The 16,015-nt window shown below is 37.8% G+C and overlaps 1 protein-coding gene across 1 annotated transcript in view; it reads left to right on the forward strand.

Moving 5' to 3' along the window:
• IGF1 (insulin like growth factor 1) overlaps positions 1-7,497 on the forward strand; it is a 157,616-nt gene extending 150,119 nt beyond the window's left edge. The window contains exon 4 of the mRNA XM_082419551.1: positions 2,035-7,497. Within this exon, the coding sequence (XP_082275677.1) occupies positions 2,035-2,073 (39 nt within the window). The 3' untranslated portion in view covers positions 2,074-7,497. The remainder of the gene's footprint in view (positions 1-2,034) is intronic.
• Positions 7,498-16,015: the final 8,518 nt, after the last annotated feature.

Here is a 16,015-nt window from a genome sequence, read left to right on the forward strand (position 1 = left end):
AATCTTCTTGATAGGAAGTAAAAATCTGTCTACTCTTGGGGTAGTCAAAAGAACCTACTCATATCCTAGATATGACCATGCTTTTACGTGAAGTAAAAAGTATCAGGTCCTAAGGGCGAATTAGGAAACACTGTCATGTACTTATTCCCAGGCAAAAGTTGGCTGCTTCTGGGCGAAAGGTAGACATGCTTGTGCTCAAGATCCTACACTGATACAAAACAGAGTCCTGCTACTGATCAATGAGGAGTAGGAAATTCATTAAAAGGCAGAGTTCACCCACACATGGGTGAACTGAACTGAAGAGGAGGCCAAGATGACTAGCTTATCACAGGAGAGAAGTAGGAGTGATTAAAAAGCCTGGCATGTGAGGCTCTGGAGCACAGCATCTGCCTAAGCCTGAGGCTGGAGCAGGAGAAGGGAAAAAACCCCAGCCCCAGCATGAGCCTTGCACAAAGTAATAAGCAATAGAAGTCTAAGGCTAGGGGAAGGACAAGAACATGGAGATAAATCCCTTCTGTGACAAATGCACTTAGGGATTGTTAAAAGCTGAGGATGGAGAAGAAACATCTAGAAAATCCCTCTAGTATTCCAGGCCTCACACTAAGAACAAGGTTCTTAATAGTTCACCACTGGAGGAATCTGAAGCCCTGAATTCGCTGAAATTAACCACAACATAGCAACAACAACAGCAAATCCAAACCCAGCTCATCTACTGATTAGACAGCCTCAACTTCCAGAAGAATCATGATCTAATAGAAGAAGAAGTATGCTTAGTTCTGGGCATAAACATTACTTAGCTCAATGTCTAATGTTCTTTTATACACATTATCTGGCATGTAAACAAAATTATGATAAACATAAAAAGCAAGAACAAAACAACCCATTGTCAAGAGAAAAAACAGACTCAGGATTTGGCCTAGATGTTAAAACTAACAGACAAGGACTTCAAAATAACTGTAATTAATATATTAAAGGATTTAGAGGGAAAAATGTAATACATGAATGAAGAGATGGAGGACTTAAACAGAGAGATGTATGTCTTTCCTAGGGCTTCTGGGACAAATTACCACAAGTTGAGTGGCTTAAAACAAGAAAAAATGATTCTTTCACAGTTCTGGAGGCATGAAGGCTGAAATCAAAGTACCAGCTCTTTCTGGAGGCTCTAGGGAAGAAATTTTCTCTGCTTCTTCTATCTTCTGGTGGCCATCAGCATTCCTTGGCTTCCTTGACTTGGGGCCACATCACTCCAATCTCTGCTTCCATCTTCACACTCTCTTTTCGTCTGTGTGTCTGTGTCTTCTTCTGTTTCTTATAAGGACACTTATAATTGGATTTAGGACCCCCTCAGGCATTCCAGGATGATCTCATCTCAAGAACCTTAACTTAATGACATCTGCAAATAAGATTTTCCCAAATAACATTCACGGGTTCCAGGGATTTGGACATGGACATATCACTGGGGGGCCGGGGGCGGCGAGCACTATTCAACCCACTAAAGATAAAAGTCATAAAAGAGAATAATGTCGTGTGGTCAGCAGAATAATGGATCCCCCAAAGATGCCCACTTCCTAATAACCTGGACCTGTGACTATGTTACCTTACATGGCAAAAGGGACTTCACAGATATAATTAAGTTAAGGATAGTGAGATGGGGCTATATTATCCTGGATTATCCAGTTGAGCCCAATATAATCACAAGGGTTCTTTTAAGTGAAAGAGGGAGGCAAGAGGTTAGAGAGAGATTTAAAGATGCTATGCTGCTAGTTTTGAAGATACAGGAAAAGGCCATGAATCAAGGAATGTAGGCAGTTTCTAGGAGCTCTAAAAAGGAAATGGATTCTCCTCTACAGAAAGAAAACAGACTACTAGCACCTAGATTTTAGCCAACTGAGACCCATTTTGGACTTCTGACCTCCAGAGCTTTAATATAATAAAGTTTGTAGTTTTAAGCCACAGTTTGTGGTAATTTGGTACAGCAAAAATAGGAAACTAATCCAGATGGCAATACTAAACATATTTTTTTTCCTTTGACAGGTTTATCTGCAGACTGGACACAGCAGAGGAAATAATTAATGAGCTTGAAGATAGATAGAAACTATCCTAAATGAAAGGCAAGAGGAAAATGAGAGAAAAAGAATAGATTATCTAAAAATTCTGGAAGAAAACCAAACAAATTGTATTCTTAGAATAAGAAGAGAGAACATAAGAAACATTTGAAGAGGTAATGGTCAAGAATTTTCTGAAATTAATAAAAGGCAAAAACAAATCAAAGAATCCCAGAAAACCCTAAGCAAGATAAATACAATTTTTTAAAAAACCCCACAGCTATAAAAAAATTGTAGTAAAACTGCTGAAAGTCAAAGATAAAGAGAAAAATCTTGAAGCAGAGAAAAAGAAAAGAAACATTACTTACAGTGGAAGATAAGAATTACAGCAGACTTTTGTCAAACTATATAATCCAGGGGATAATAGGACACCTGTAAAGTAATGAAAGAAACAAAAGTGTCAACTTAGAATTATATATTCTGAAAAAATGTCTCTAAAAATAAAGTTGAAATAAAGACTTTCTCAGACAAACAAAAGCTGAGAGAATTCACTGCTTGGAGACTTGCATTACAAAAAATATTAAAAGTTCTTCAGGCAGAAGAAATATTATACCAGATAGAAAACTGAGTCCTTATAAAAGAATAAAGAGCACTGAAAATGGTAAAAATGCAGTTAAATATAACAGACATTTTTCTTATGTTGAAATTCTCTAAAATATAATTGACTCCCTAAAGCTATGATAGTAATAATATGTTCATGGGTTGATAATACATGCAAAAGGAAAAAAATCTAAAAACAGCACAAAGATCAAAAGAAAGAAAATGGAAGTGTATTTGGTAAGGTTTCTACTCCATTTGTGAAGTGATATATTTGGAAGTAAACTGTGATAAGTTAAAGCTGTTCATTTTAAATCCTAGAGCAACCACTAAATAAGCTGATTATGAAAATAAATGAAATAATAAAAAATATTCAATTAAAAGTAGGCACTCTTAGCGGGAACAAAGACCCAATGAAACAAGTAGAAAACATGTAGCAGTTAGTATATTTAAACCCAACCATATCAAGAATTACATTAACTAAAATTGAAATTAACAGTTCAATTAAAAGACTGATATTATCAGGTTGGATAAGAAAGCAAAACCCAGCTATATGTTGTCTACAATAAATCTGCTTTAAATATAAAGATACAGATAAGTAAAAAGTAAAACGATAAAAAAATTATACTGCCAATCAAAGGGAACTGATTAATACCAGAAAAGGTAGACATCAGAATAAGGTATATTAACACACTAAGGATATTACATAATGATGAAAGGGTAAATTCATGAAAAGGAAAAAACAACTCTACATGTATATGCACCTAATAACACACCTTCAAAATACTTTAGAACTGAAAACTTTAGAACTGAAATGAGAAATTGAGAAATACACAATTATAGCTGGAGACGTCAACACTTCGCTCTCAGTAACCGATAGAACAAGTAGACAGAAAAATCAGTTAATGAGGGTATTCCCTGGTGGCTCAATGGTTAAGAATCCACCTGCCAATGCAGGAGACATGGGTTCGAGCCCTGGTCTGGGAAGATCCCACATGCCGCGGAGCAACTAAGCCCGTGTGCCACAACTACAAAGCGTGCGTGCTAGAGCCCATGAGCCACAACTATTGAGCCCACGTGCCACAGCTACTGAAGCCTGCACGCCTAGAGCCTGTGCTCTGCAACATGAGAAGCCACTGCAATGAGAAGCCTGCGCACGGCAACGAAGAGAAGCCCCCACTCGCCGTGACTAGAGAAAGCCTGTGCACAGCAACAAAAACCCAACGCAGCCAAAATTAAATAAACTAATTAATTAATTAATTTTTTAAAAGATTAGGCTAGAAAAAAAAATCAGTTAATGATATAGACGATCTAAATAACACTATAAACTAAATTGACCTGACAATTATAGAGCACTCCATCCAACAACAGCAGAACACATATTCTTCAAAAACATATGGAACATTCACCAAGATAGACCATATTCTGGGCCATGGAACAACACATTTAAAAGTATTAAATCTCAGAAAGAATGTTTTCTGATCACAGAAAATGAAACTATAAATTAATAAAAGAAGGGATCTGAAGATCCTCAAATTTGGAAATTAAACAACACACTTCTAAATAATCTACAAGTCAAAAAGGAAGTAAAATAATGGGTTAGAAAATATCTTGAATAAAAATGAAAATACAATATATAAAAAATTTTGTAAAACAGTGGTGTTTAGTTGAAGTCACAACTCTCAAAAATAAGAAAAAGACACACCCACACACAACTTAAAAATAGGCAAGGCAAACAATTTGGACCAACACTTCACCAAAGAAATTTCAATGGCAAATAAGCACTTGATAATTTTTTAATATTATTAGTCAAAAATACAAATTTTTGTATTTGTACAAATTACAAATACAAATTAAATCTACAATACAAATTAAATCTACAATAAGATACCACTTACATCTATAAATATGGGTAAAATTTTTTTAATGAATAAACAAATTAAATAACTGGGGTGATGGAAATATTTTATATCTTGATTGTGGTGGTGGAAACATAACTATTGTTTTTCAAAATTCATAGAACTATACACCTATAAGAGCTGAAATTTAGTGTATGTACCTCAAAAAACCTGACTTAAAAAATAAAAAGCACTGTGCTAAGTGAAAAGGCTAGACAGAAAAGACTGCATACCATATGAGTTCATTATATGATATTCTAGAAAAGTCAAACCATGGGGACAGAAAATAGATCAGTGGTTGCCAGAGGCTTGGTGTGAAGCGATTAACTGCAAAGGACTATGAAAGATCTATTTGTAGTGATGGAAATACTCTACATTTTGGATGTGGTAGAGGTTACATGATTTTATATATTTGACAAAACACATCAGCTATACAATTACCAAGGCTGAATTTTTGTGTATGTAAATTGTACCTCCATAAATGAATGAAGGAATGAATGCCACATAACCCATTTATTTCATTGATTAAACAATCATTTTTGATTAATATCTTAGGATGTGCAAAACACTGTACTAGGGATATGGAGAAACATAAGTAAATAAGGAAGATTTACCTGCAGAAGTTTTACTGGGAAGTGCTCCTGAGAGTAAGACCTGTGAAGAAGCTAAAGAAGCAAGATTGGTCAGAGGGCCATATAGTCTCAAAAAAGGCCTCTGCCAATCTCTTGGGGAGTTCTGGGATGGACCTACAGAGTGGTTCCAACTGAAGCGAAAGTGTTGGGCCTTTGTACCCCTGCATCAGCCAGTCTTTAAATGGAAGCTACCCCAAGGAGAAGGCATAATCCTGGGTGAGGACAGTTTCCAAGGAGGGAACTATCAACTATGAACTGTCAATAGCAAACATTCCCAGTATCTAGGGAAACGAATGCCTTGATCCTGAAGTGGGCTGAGTCTCTGGATGGTACAACACAAGCATTTTGTATAAGATGTGACACCCTAATGTGGATACTGACATGTGCATGACTAGTTAGACTCTGAAGAAGAATGAAATCAGGGCTATTATAATAGAAACAGAGATTGTGTTCTGCAAGTCTGAGAACTAACAGCTTGGTTTGAGGCAGGGGCAAGGGAATCCAATGGAGTGTCATTGGAACAACTTTATTATATCATTAATGTAAATTAGCACACAGAGTAGTATTGGGGGCTGAGAAGCAACCTAAGGGCTGATCTCTATAGAATTCATCATCTGGGCTCCCTTATACTCTGGCTGCCATTGATTTGGCCTGTATCAGAGGATGAAAGGAAGCTGAGTTTGGGGTGTTCATTCCCTGCCCCTTCCCTGCTTCTCCGTAGTTCTGTGTTTCTTTACAGCCACTGCTCCTGAACAGCTGCTGATCCCTCATGGCTCCAGCTCTCCCTGGGCTGCAATAACACCATTTCCTCCCCTTGCCCTTTCAGACCCAAAAGTGGTAATGTCTTCCTGCTATTGCTAGTCCCAGGATGCTTCACCATCCTTTGTTGGTGCCCTTAACTTACCCCTGAAATAGTCCATTCATAAATCAGTTCAACTCTTCCAAATATGGCATGTTTCCTGCCAGAACTCCCTGACTCATCCACTTTTGCTTGCTCGTGCTCTCACCTAAAGTCTATTTCTGCTTTCTCATTTCTCTTCTCTATCTTTTGGGACCTATCCGCCAATTAATTTGAATATCTCTGTGATGATATTTCTGCTTCATTTGGGGTTGGGTTATTTATCCTACAGGAATTAAAAGAAGTGAGGGCTAATGTATTTAATAGTCTAACTTGTATATCCCCCACCAGCCCGCCCATCCCTGCAGGGCCATGCTTTTCCCTCTGCCTGTATGGGCCCAGCATGCTTCTGCTGTGTAACTCTGTTCTTCCTCCCACTGCCTATAGTACCTGCCTTCTCCTTCTCATCCTACAAGACCTACTATAGGGTCAGCTCTTCTACAGAGCCTGACCTCTCCCTCCAACCATCAATGGATTTAAATGTTTTCTCCTCTTTGCTACCACAGCTCACTACAGATTCCTACTTATCACATGGTTCCATAACTGTTTACACACAGTTCTCTCCACTGGACTACAAATTCCCACAAGACTGTGTCCTTTTCGTTTTTCTATCCCTAGCGTCTAACACATGCCTGGTACATAGTAGTTGCTCAGTAAGTTTAAGATGACTGAGTTAGGGAGGAAAACTAGATTCTTCTCTAACAGTTCTAAGTACAATCCAGGTACACTGTGAACTTAAGGCCACCATTAATCAACAAATCCATGGGTTGTCAGGGTTATGTGTCAAGAGGAGCCTTGTCTAATCCAACTGGGAAACACATGCATTTCCAGCTTTACAGTTTCATTGGCTCATTCAAACTCTTTAACATTAGCTTGTCTAATATAGGACCACAGAAACCCAAGTTTACAGAGTTGAAGTCCAAGAATCTCCTGTACACACATGAACATGGTCATACGGCCTAGCCCAGGCAGAATTACAGCAAATCAAAGGGAGGCATTCTTTTTTCCAGCTTCTCTAAACCGAAAAATGTAAGCAAAGGCAGTAAAATTGCATACCTTGTACCATTTGTCCTCACTCAACCTTTTTCCATAAACTAACTTTGGAAACTTAAGGTTTCAAGATAGATCTTGAAAATTAGACACCTCTATGAGGATGCTATTTAAAAGAATCTTCCAAGGTTATCCTCTGGGAGTCTTGAGTTTATGTGCTTTCAGCTTCCACCGTAACCTAAGTCAATCTGCTGTTTTCTATTGCATATGGTCTGGCAAGTAACTCCCCCCTTTTCCACTGCAGGGAGTTAACCCCACAGCAGAAACCGTGAGTCAGAGGACAAGAAACAGATGATGCGGACGACCCCATCACAACCACTCAAGCTGGTGTAAACAACTCTAACATGGCATGGGGATTAGATTCAGTACAGTGCTCCCTCTTCCCAGACCTGAGTCACCTTCCTCTAGGGATCAAATGCAGTAACAGTCAGTTTTTAATTGAATTCTTCAGAGTAATGACATTTATTTTGCCTATTGTTTACTGTGAAGTTTATGTCAAGGAGGATGTTGATATAATTGCAGAAAGAATTATCTTATCTCCAACTACTCCCTTTTAGCTTGTTACGGTCCAGCCACCCTGCAATAGTTAGTGATGAGTTATTTAAAGCTCTTGAATGTGACACTGGTCTCTTTACACATTGAAATGGCTTATGCCAAGAAAATTCTCCTAAACCGGAAGTTGACTAGAAACTGGTCTAGAGAAGTGCAAAGTAAAATTTAAATTATCTGTAAGGAGGAGCGAGAGATTTCTTTATAGTACAAAAGCACTGGGATTAAGCGGAACTCTAGGAACTGAGTGAACGAGGATGAAAAAGTGCAAGAAACCCTACTTAGCACTTTGCTTTTAGTATCGTATTTCATTTAATCCTTATGGCATCCATGGCTGGTAGATATGATTAACTCCATTTAACAAACAAGGAAACTGAGGCTCAGAGGGCAAGTAAGGAACTGAGGCTTTATTCTACTTCAACTCAATGAACTCTTTAGCTAATAGAATTAGTGGTGGGGGTGGGAAGGTTTCTGCTCCAAACACATTGATGTACTCATGCTGTTGCCCTGTGCCCCACCCGAACAGGTACAGTACTTTTTCCTCTCACTGCCTTTGCTTCTTCACTCCTTGAAAACTCCCTCCCCACTGCCCTCTCGGCTAATCCAGACTTCACATCTCAACTCCCATTCCATTTCTTCCAAGAAGACTTCTCAAATCATGCTGTCCACAGGGACTGCACCCTTGCTGAACTTCTATAGCTTTATTTCTCTCTGCTTTGCTCCTGTCGCACTGGTCATATTTTGCCAGGTACTGGTATCTATTTTCCCAAGTATATGTCTTTTCTTTCCCACTAGCTTGTAAGCAGCCCAAGATCAGGGACTTGATCTTAATATTCTCCACCATTCTTAAAAATAATTCTGAGCACTCAGTTGAATACCAGTATATAAAAAGCACAGAGGAATAAAGGAATGAATAAATAGCTTATAGAAGAAATACTTGAAAACATGTCTTGTGTATGTCCTATCACTACTTAATTATTGCCTACCCTTTCCATATTTACATTGTAACACAATCATAATTCTCATTTGCCATAGAAAAAGTAAATCTATTTACTAAAGTAGGAAAATAACTAAACTCTTCTATAAGATTTTTCAATAGCAACAGTTGAAACAAACAGAAAGCACAAACCACCATGATCCTAGTTAATCAGGTTGGCCTGCATTGTACACAAGCTTCATATTTCCTTACAAGAAAATTTACCTTTCTAAAAAGGAGTTGGAGGTCAAAGGGCATTTGCCAAGGGCCCCATGAGTTCCTTGGATAGACCTGTATTCAGACCACAAGGCCTAGAAAGATTGATAGGGTCAGGGAAGGTAGTCAGAAACACTCAAAGTCTTAATTGGGCCAAAATGAAGAAAACAATAAACTCAAAGAAAACCCAGGCCAAACAGCTTCACTGAATGATCCATCCCTTCAAGGGAATTGCCCATTCTTGGGAACTGTGAATCCTTTCTGTCTTTCTTTCCTTTGTCATGCTACATGATTAAGTTCTCCAGTTAATGAGAAAAACATTTGACTTACTTATGTTCAATAAATTCCCATGAAAAAGTTGGAAATTGGAAACATTTTCAAGCTGAGAAGCATTAAAAAAAAAGTTCAAAAGCATCCATCAAGCCGCTCTGCACCAAATGGAGGCATTTAACACCATCCTGGCAACCTGAGCCATACGCCCTGCCCTGTCTACCCAGCAAGAAGCATCTAAGAAACCACAGGAAGCTCATCCCAAGCTCCTCCAGCAACATTCCTCATTCTCGGATTGGATCCAACACAGGCTGGGATGGAGCCTTAGAAGCAGCGGATGTCCCAGACACAGAAATCAGAATGTAACCTACATATTTATTTTGGTTATTAAATTATTTTTACTATTAAAGCCTCTTTAAGAAAAACTTAGGACCAAAAAAAAAAAAAGGCAGAAAAAGAAACAATCACCCATAATTACACCTTCTTAAGCTAGCAAATATTAACAGAATTCTTGACTTTCTCCCTCAGAAACTTCCTCCATCTCCCAATATTCTCACCTCATTGAAAGGCATTGCCATCCACCAATTAGGTTACATAGGCCACAAATCTAGCAGTCAACCTTTATTTCTCTCTATATTCAATTAATCATTTTTCTAATAGCTCTCATATATGGATTTAGAAAATTTCAGCTTAATTACAAATTTAATGGGGTTAATATTTTGTAAATATTAAACCAATGTTCCCTTTTTTGCTCTTTCCCATTACTCTTGTTTCCTGACAGTCATTAAATATTATAACCCAAGAGAATTACTCCTTACAGCAAGGAGAAGACTGTGACATAAAGGAAGTACCAACAAGGAAGGAAGACATAGAAAACCTACTCCTCCAGCCCCTAGTGATTTGTGAAGAAAGGATAGAGGCAGGGGAAGCATGTAGTATAAGGAAAAATAAACCTCTCAGATTATAAACCATCAAGATTTGGGAGTACTTTGTTACAGCAGCATTACCCATCTTCTCCTGACTGATATACTAAGTTGTATCAAACCCAGAAAGCCCTAATAAGCAGGCTGATCTCCAGAGTCATCTAGAGCCACTCAGAGCTGCCTTCCTCTACTTCCTACAGAGATGGCACAATGCTCAGACCATTCCAGAGAATATAGAATGGGTATGACTCCATGTTTGGAACAAATCAACAGCATATTTGTCGAAGCTTATATGAACCTTAGGTAATAATCAAGGTCTAAGTCTCACTTCTGCCCAAGTATACTCTGTTCCTCATGGACTTGTATCTCCATGTCTCCTGCCCCTCCCAACCAAGATGAATCATTAGCAGGAAATGTACCCATGTATATCAGGTCTAGGAAGAAACAACCTCCTCCTTTCATCCGTCCTCATTTTCTTTCCTTTTTTTTTTCCTTCTCATTAAAAACCTAAATTTAATAATTCTTGCTTTTTTTTGCATCTCCTAGAAAGGAAACCTGAATTTAATCATTGCTTTCTACTTATGACCAGAAAATATGCCTGTTGTGGCCTCCAGAACATCACCGTGACATTCCTTATCCCACAAATTGCCCTTTCAAAAGCAGGACATGGTGTGTCAAGAATTTAAGCTTCCAATGTAAACAGCTACATTTTGATTTAAATAAATAGATTTTCCCCTTCCACTGCTGTGCATAAACAGAAAACAACAGACTCCCAGCTCACCATCATTAACTTTTAACAGACAATCCACCTCCTACTAGTGATGATTGGATGAGCCATATAAAGGTTCAACAATGGGACAGGATTTACAGCAATCCCTCAAAGACAAGGTACCTAATTCCAAGAGTAAGAAGAGAGACTGGATTATCTTCTCGAGGTTCTCTTTGGGCTCTGTGGCCCTGTGATTATGTAATAAAGCTATTCTAAAGCCACTCAAGTCAAGTTAAGAGCTTTTTTAGTTAAAAATTCTATACTCATTGGAATTGCTTGAGTTTAGAGCCCACAGATTAAAAAAATCTCCAGTTCCCTTGTAAATCAGGAGATAATTAAAAATATGTACCCATAAGAATAGAGGGAAAAGGAGTTTTTCATTTAAAGCAAAAGCACAAATATAACTAATTCAAAGTAAACTGAACAACTGATCTTTAGAAGAAATTATTTATTTAAAAAATAAATATTTAGTGGAGTTTACTACATGTCACGCGTTTAAGTCTTATAACAACTTTGTGAGATAGATACCAAACCCATTTTACAGATTGCAGAAAGGAGGCACAGAGAGGTTAAGTAACTTGCTCAAAGTTACATAGATGGTAATTGGCAAAGCCAGGATTCACCCCCGGGAATCTGATTCCAGAGTCTGGGCCCTTAGTCACTAAGTTATGACGCCACTCAAGTAGGAGATACTGAATATAAACTTCAGGTTGACTGGAGGCTTCTGGAAACCTTCTAAGAATCTTAGGGTCCAGAGGGCTTTTAGGGCCACCTCCTAATAATATCTCACCAGCAGACATACAACCTACCCTATAATACCACCAGTGGGAAACCCACTACTTCTCAAGGCAACTCATTGAGCAAATGTAATGATTAGAAAATTCTTGGTTCTGTTAAGACAAACTCTATTTCCTTGCAGCAACAAGCTATTGATTTTGATTCTATGCTTTGGCATATGTAGGATTAATCTAAGCTCATTCACATGCCTGCCTTTCAAATATAGGAAAACTTGTGTCCCAGTGGATCACTTTCTTCTCTTCTTCAATTTTGCTCTTCTCAATTCCTTATTCAATTATTCCCACATGTGTCAGAGTTCCAAAAATTATCACCAGCCTTGTCACTGTCGCATGAACACACTCTAAATTATCTGTATCACTCGTAAAGTGGGATACGTAGAATTTAACAAAGTACTAAAGCATGGTATAATCAGGGCTAGATAGAGAAATACCCTCAATTACCTCAATTCCAGACTTCTTATAATACCATGTACAAGAGTAATTAACTTTTTTGAGCAAGCCATATCACATCATAAATTCATATTGAACTTACTGTCATTTTTATTTGATAGTAAAATGTGGCACAATTCCAAGAGTGTAGAAAACATATGTACCGTTTTGAAAACTGGAATAAAAATGAACATCTGTGTATCCACCACTCAACTTTAGGACTATGGCATTAAAGTGGCTTAGAAGCCTCCATACACATCTCCCTAATTGCAGCCCTCTTCCCTTTACCCCAAAGTAACCTCTACTCTGTACATTGTGTTCACCATTCCCATGCTTTTTTCATTATGCTTTTACTAACCACGCATCCCTAAATAATATATCATTTAATTTCATTTTAAAAAATATTTTACAAATGGAACCATAATGTATATATTCTTACTTCACTCAACATTATGTCATTGAGATTCTTCCATTTAAGTCCATTTTATACCTTTCACTGAGTCTCCTCAAACTTTTCCCATAGAGTTTTGTTGTTGTTGTTATTTAAATTTTTACTGGAGTATAGTTGGTCCCATAGAGTTTTTTAGGTAAAAAAATAGAATTTTATATTCATCTCTATAACATAGAATCTACCCAATCTCTTCCATCTCAGAAAACATCTCTTACTAAATAAGAAGAAACTTGAATTGATAGAGGTATTGTCCATACTTCAACCCCTGGATTGGCCTCTAGGATTCCTCTAAACACAGAAGCCCCAAGTTTTGAAGGAATTGCTGAGAAACAACCATGCTTTCATGATTTAAACCACATACTGAAAAGAATTGTCTCTTATATTTTAGAAAAATAATCATATGCCTAATAAATTTAAAGCTTATTTTGATTAAGTTCAAAGGCAAACAATAATTGTACTTTATTTGCCACAGGTGTAAAGCATACATGTTTAATTTTTCTCAGCAAAGGGATTTCTCTAATTGCCAACATCTTCAAATAATCTTATTATTAAATTAGCACAGAGAGTCACTATACCACTTGAAAATAAGGAATTTTTTGTTATTATGGAGGATATTTTCAGTTAGTAAAGGACCACAACTCTTGGTATATATAGAGGCAACCCAAAATTTCTAGAATCAGAGAATGTGGATACCTTTTAAAAATCCATTTTAAATTCCCAATCTCTCTCCTCCCTCTCTCTCTCTCTCTCTCTCTCTCTCTCTCCTTCCCTCTCCCTCCCTCCCTCCCTCCCCCCTCCTTCTATCTCTTACACACACACACACAGGCACGCGCGCACGTGCACACACCCCCAAAACTCTTAAATAGATGAAACAACATCCTGAGGTACCCTTTTAAGATCAGAGTTATTATAGGAAAAGTATATATGAAAAAGGAATATAGTATATAAGAAAAGAGCTCCATTTCTTTTCTTTCCCCTTCCAATCTTCTGAGAGATTGAGGTGCTGATAAACAGAATAAACACCAAAAGCAAATGAAAATAATGGAGGGAGGAGTAAAGACTTTGGTTAATACCTGTGATTATCTATACAATCTCTCATCACATATTGACTAACCTAACATAACAGGGAGATGTCAAGTAAAAAGGAATCACTCACTGAAATATTTCAAGTAGAAGAGCCCTATCATTTTAAATCAAGAGGCCCCTCTTAAACTGGAGAATAAACACTGATAAAGATACTTACCTCACTATTGTATTCATTAAAAAGCAAGGCTAATATACAGCACAGGACATGTGCAAAAACCACTATCCTGTCCTATTAAGAATAACCTCTCTGCCATCTCTATTCATTTTTTCAACTTTATTAGTTGAAAAACTAATATTAGAAACTATATCTATAAAAACTTTATTAGTTGAAAAACTAATATTAGAAACTATATCTATAAAAACTATATCTTTATTAGATATACAATATACTCAACTTTGCAAAACTACCAAGCCATCTGGAGAGATTTTTATTTTGCCATCAACTTTTTGATGGAATCTGAGTTTAGGTATACAGAAAGAAGATACACTAATCTAGACAAGCAACTGTAGTAACAAACCACCCCAAAAGTCTCATTAGCTTGTACAAAAAAAAAAAAGTTCATTGTGGCTCACACTACTTGTCAGGAAGCTCCAATCACTTGGGTCAACAGGGTGTCTGTTCCAGGGATCCAGTATAATGGAGATTCTAATGGCCTTCTTGGTCAACAGAGCAAAGAAAAAGAGAGCTGTGGGTTCTTCTTAGCTTCATCTAAAACACAGGTCCTTTCTACCCATTGTCCATTGTCCATAATTGGTTATATGACTCAACCCAACTATAAGACTATTGGGAAATTTGGAGGAACATTACGATCTCTGCAATAGAAGAGTATCCAAATCTAAACCTTATAGTTATGGTAGAAAGCTAGCAATCTTTCTTTTTCACCTCCTTCTCCTACCATAGAAACACTAATTAAAACCCATTGAGTAAGGTAAAGTTTCAATAGTCCTGGAAACAAGCAGTGTTCATCTATGATCTAAATCCCATAAAAAAGTCTACCAGCCAAATGGCAGATAAAACCTATACACAATTTGCAGAGGCATATAGACAAAAATATATAACAAATCCATCTATCCAGTCCAGGTTTTTACCTTTAAAGTTTGACTTGGCTGGCCTTCGTTGATTCAGAGTTGATGTCTAAGACAGCCTGGGATGTTTCACTCCCTCCCCAATCAGGTAGTGCTACCATTCTCCGTAGCATAATTAAACTGGGAATAGAGATAGATGGGTAGAGCTCTAGGGGCTGACATTTCTGAACTCCACAGTGATACAAGCTAGTGGGACAAGGAAATTCATTGTAAGGCAATCAGAATCCATATGAAATAAAAGAGTGGAATACACTAGAAAATAGGTAAAGAGCTATGCATATCAACAAGTCTTCCAAATTAGGATATGAGAATTCTAGTAGCAAGCAGGTAAGAAGTTATGGAAATCAAAGAGAACCAGCAACCTTTTATAACTGGTTTTGTCCTGCCAAGTTTGAGATGTGAACAATAATCTATTAGTAATTACTAAAAGAGAGGTACTTAATGGAAGAGAGTGTAGAACAGTCTTAATCATCTTAGAAAGAAGCTTCAATGTAACACTAAGATCTATCTACTCAGATTATCAGAAAGTTTAGTAGCTGTCCTCTGGAGAATTCCACTTCCTGAGTCTAAGAACTATCCAGAATGCTAGCTCATTTTATAGACCAGTCTTCCCTACTCTGCCTTGACTCTGATGCCAGAAATTAGATGTGTCTCCTTGAAGCTGGAAGACCTGCCATCTTTTCTGAAATATGGTTGAGATGGGGGCTCTTTTCTTCTACCCAGCCCCCACTCATGGAATGGAGGTTCTACCTTTGTGCCACTGAGAATATTGGGGCCCCAGTTGCCCTTTCCCTGGCTCATGATATGGAGGTCCCAACACCAGGAGAGGAAAGCCAAGAAGACCTGGGGCTGTTGCCTCCTCTCCACCAAGAACTCAGCTCCTAAAGTGGGAGTGTCACTTAGAGAGGTGTGCCACTGTCCCCATCCCCAGCACTAGAGCTGTGGCTCAGAGATTCTGCCCAGAGAAAATCAAGCTATAAAAACAGAGGACTCGGAATTTGTTCCCAAAGGAATTGACTTCATTTCCAACAGAGCATGGAGAAGTTCAAGGCTAAAGGCACTCTCAAAGACAATTGAGGTGCGATAAAAAGCAATTGGAAGGAAATTGATAGATTCATTGGAGATATAGGCTAAAATGTAAGTTGGATGGTTTGTTAGAGAGAAATAGGAAAACAGACAGTTGGAAGGAACCTTCCTGGGGTCAGAACATATCTCAAACACTGACCTCAGGAACTATCCTTTCAAAGGAGCCCAAATGTTATTGGGTCAGTTTGTAGAGCAATCTATGTCCCAAGGCACTGTTGAAATAGAGTAATCAGCCAGCAATTGGTGGAGTTTAACAG

The sequence above is a fragment of the Balaenoptera physalus genome (genome assembly GCF_965194825.1).
Source record: "Balaenoptera physalus genome assembly, chromosome: 13".
NCBI classification, from domain to species: Eukaryota; Metazoa; Chordata; class Mammalia; order Artiodactyla; family Balaenopteridae; genus Balaenoptera; species Balaenoptera physalus.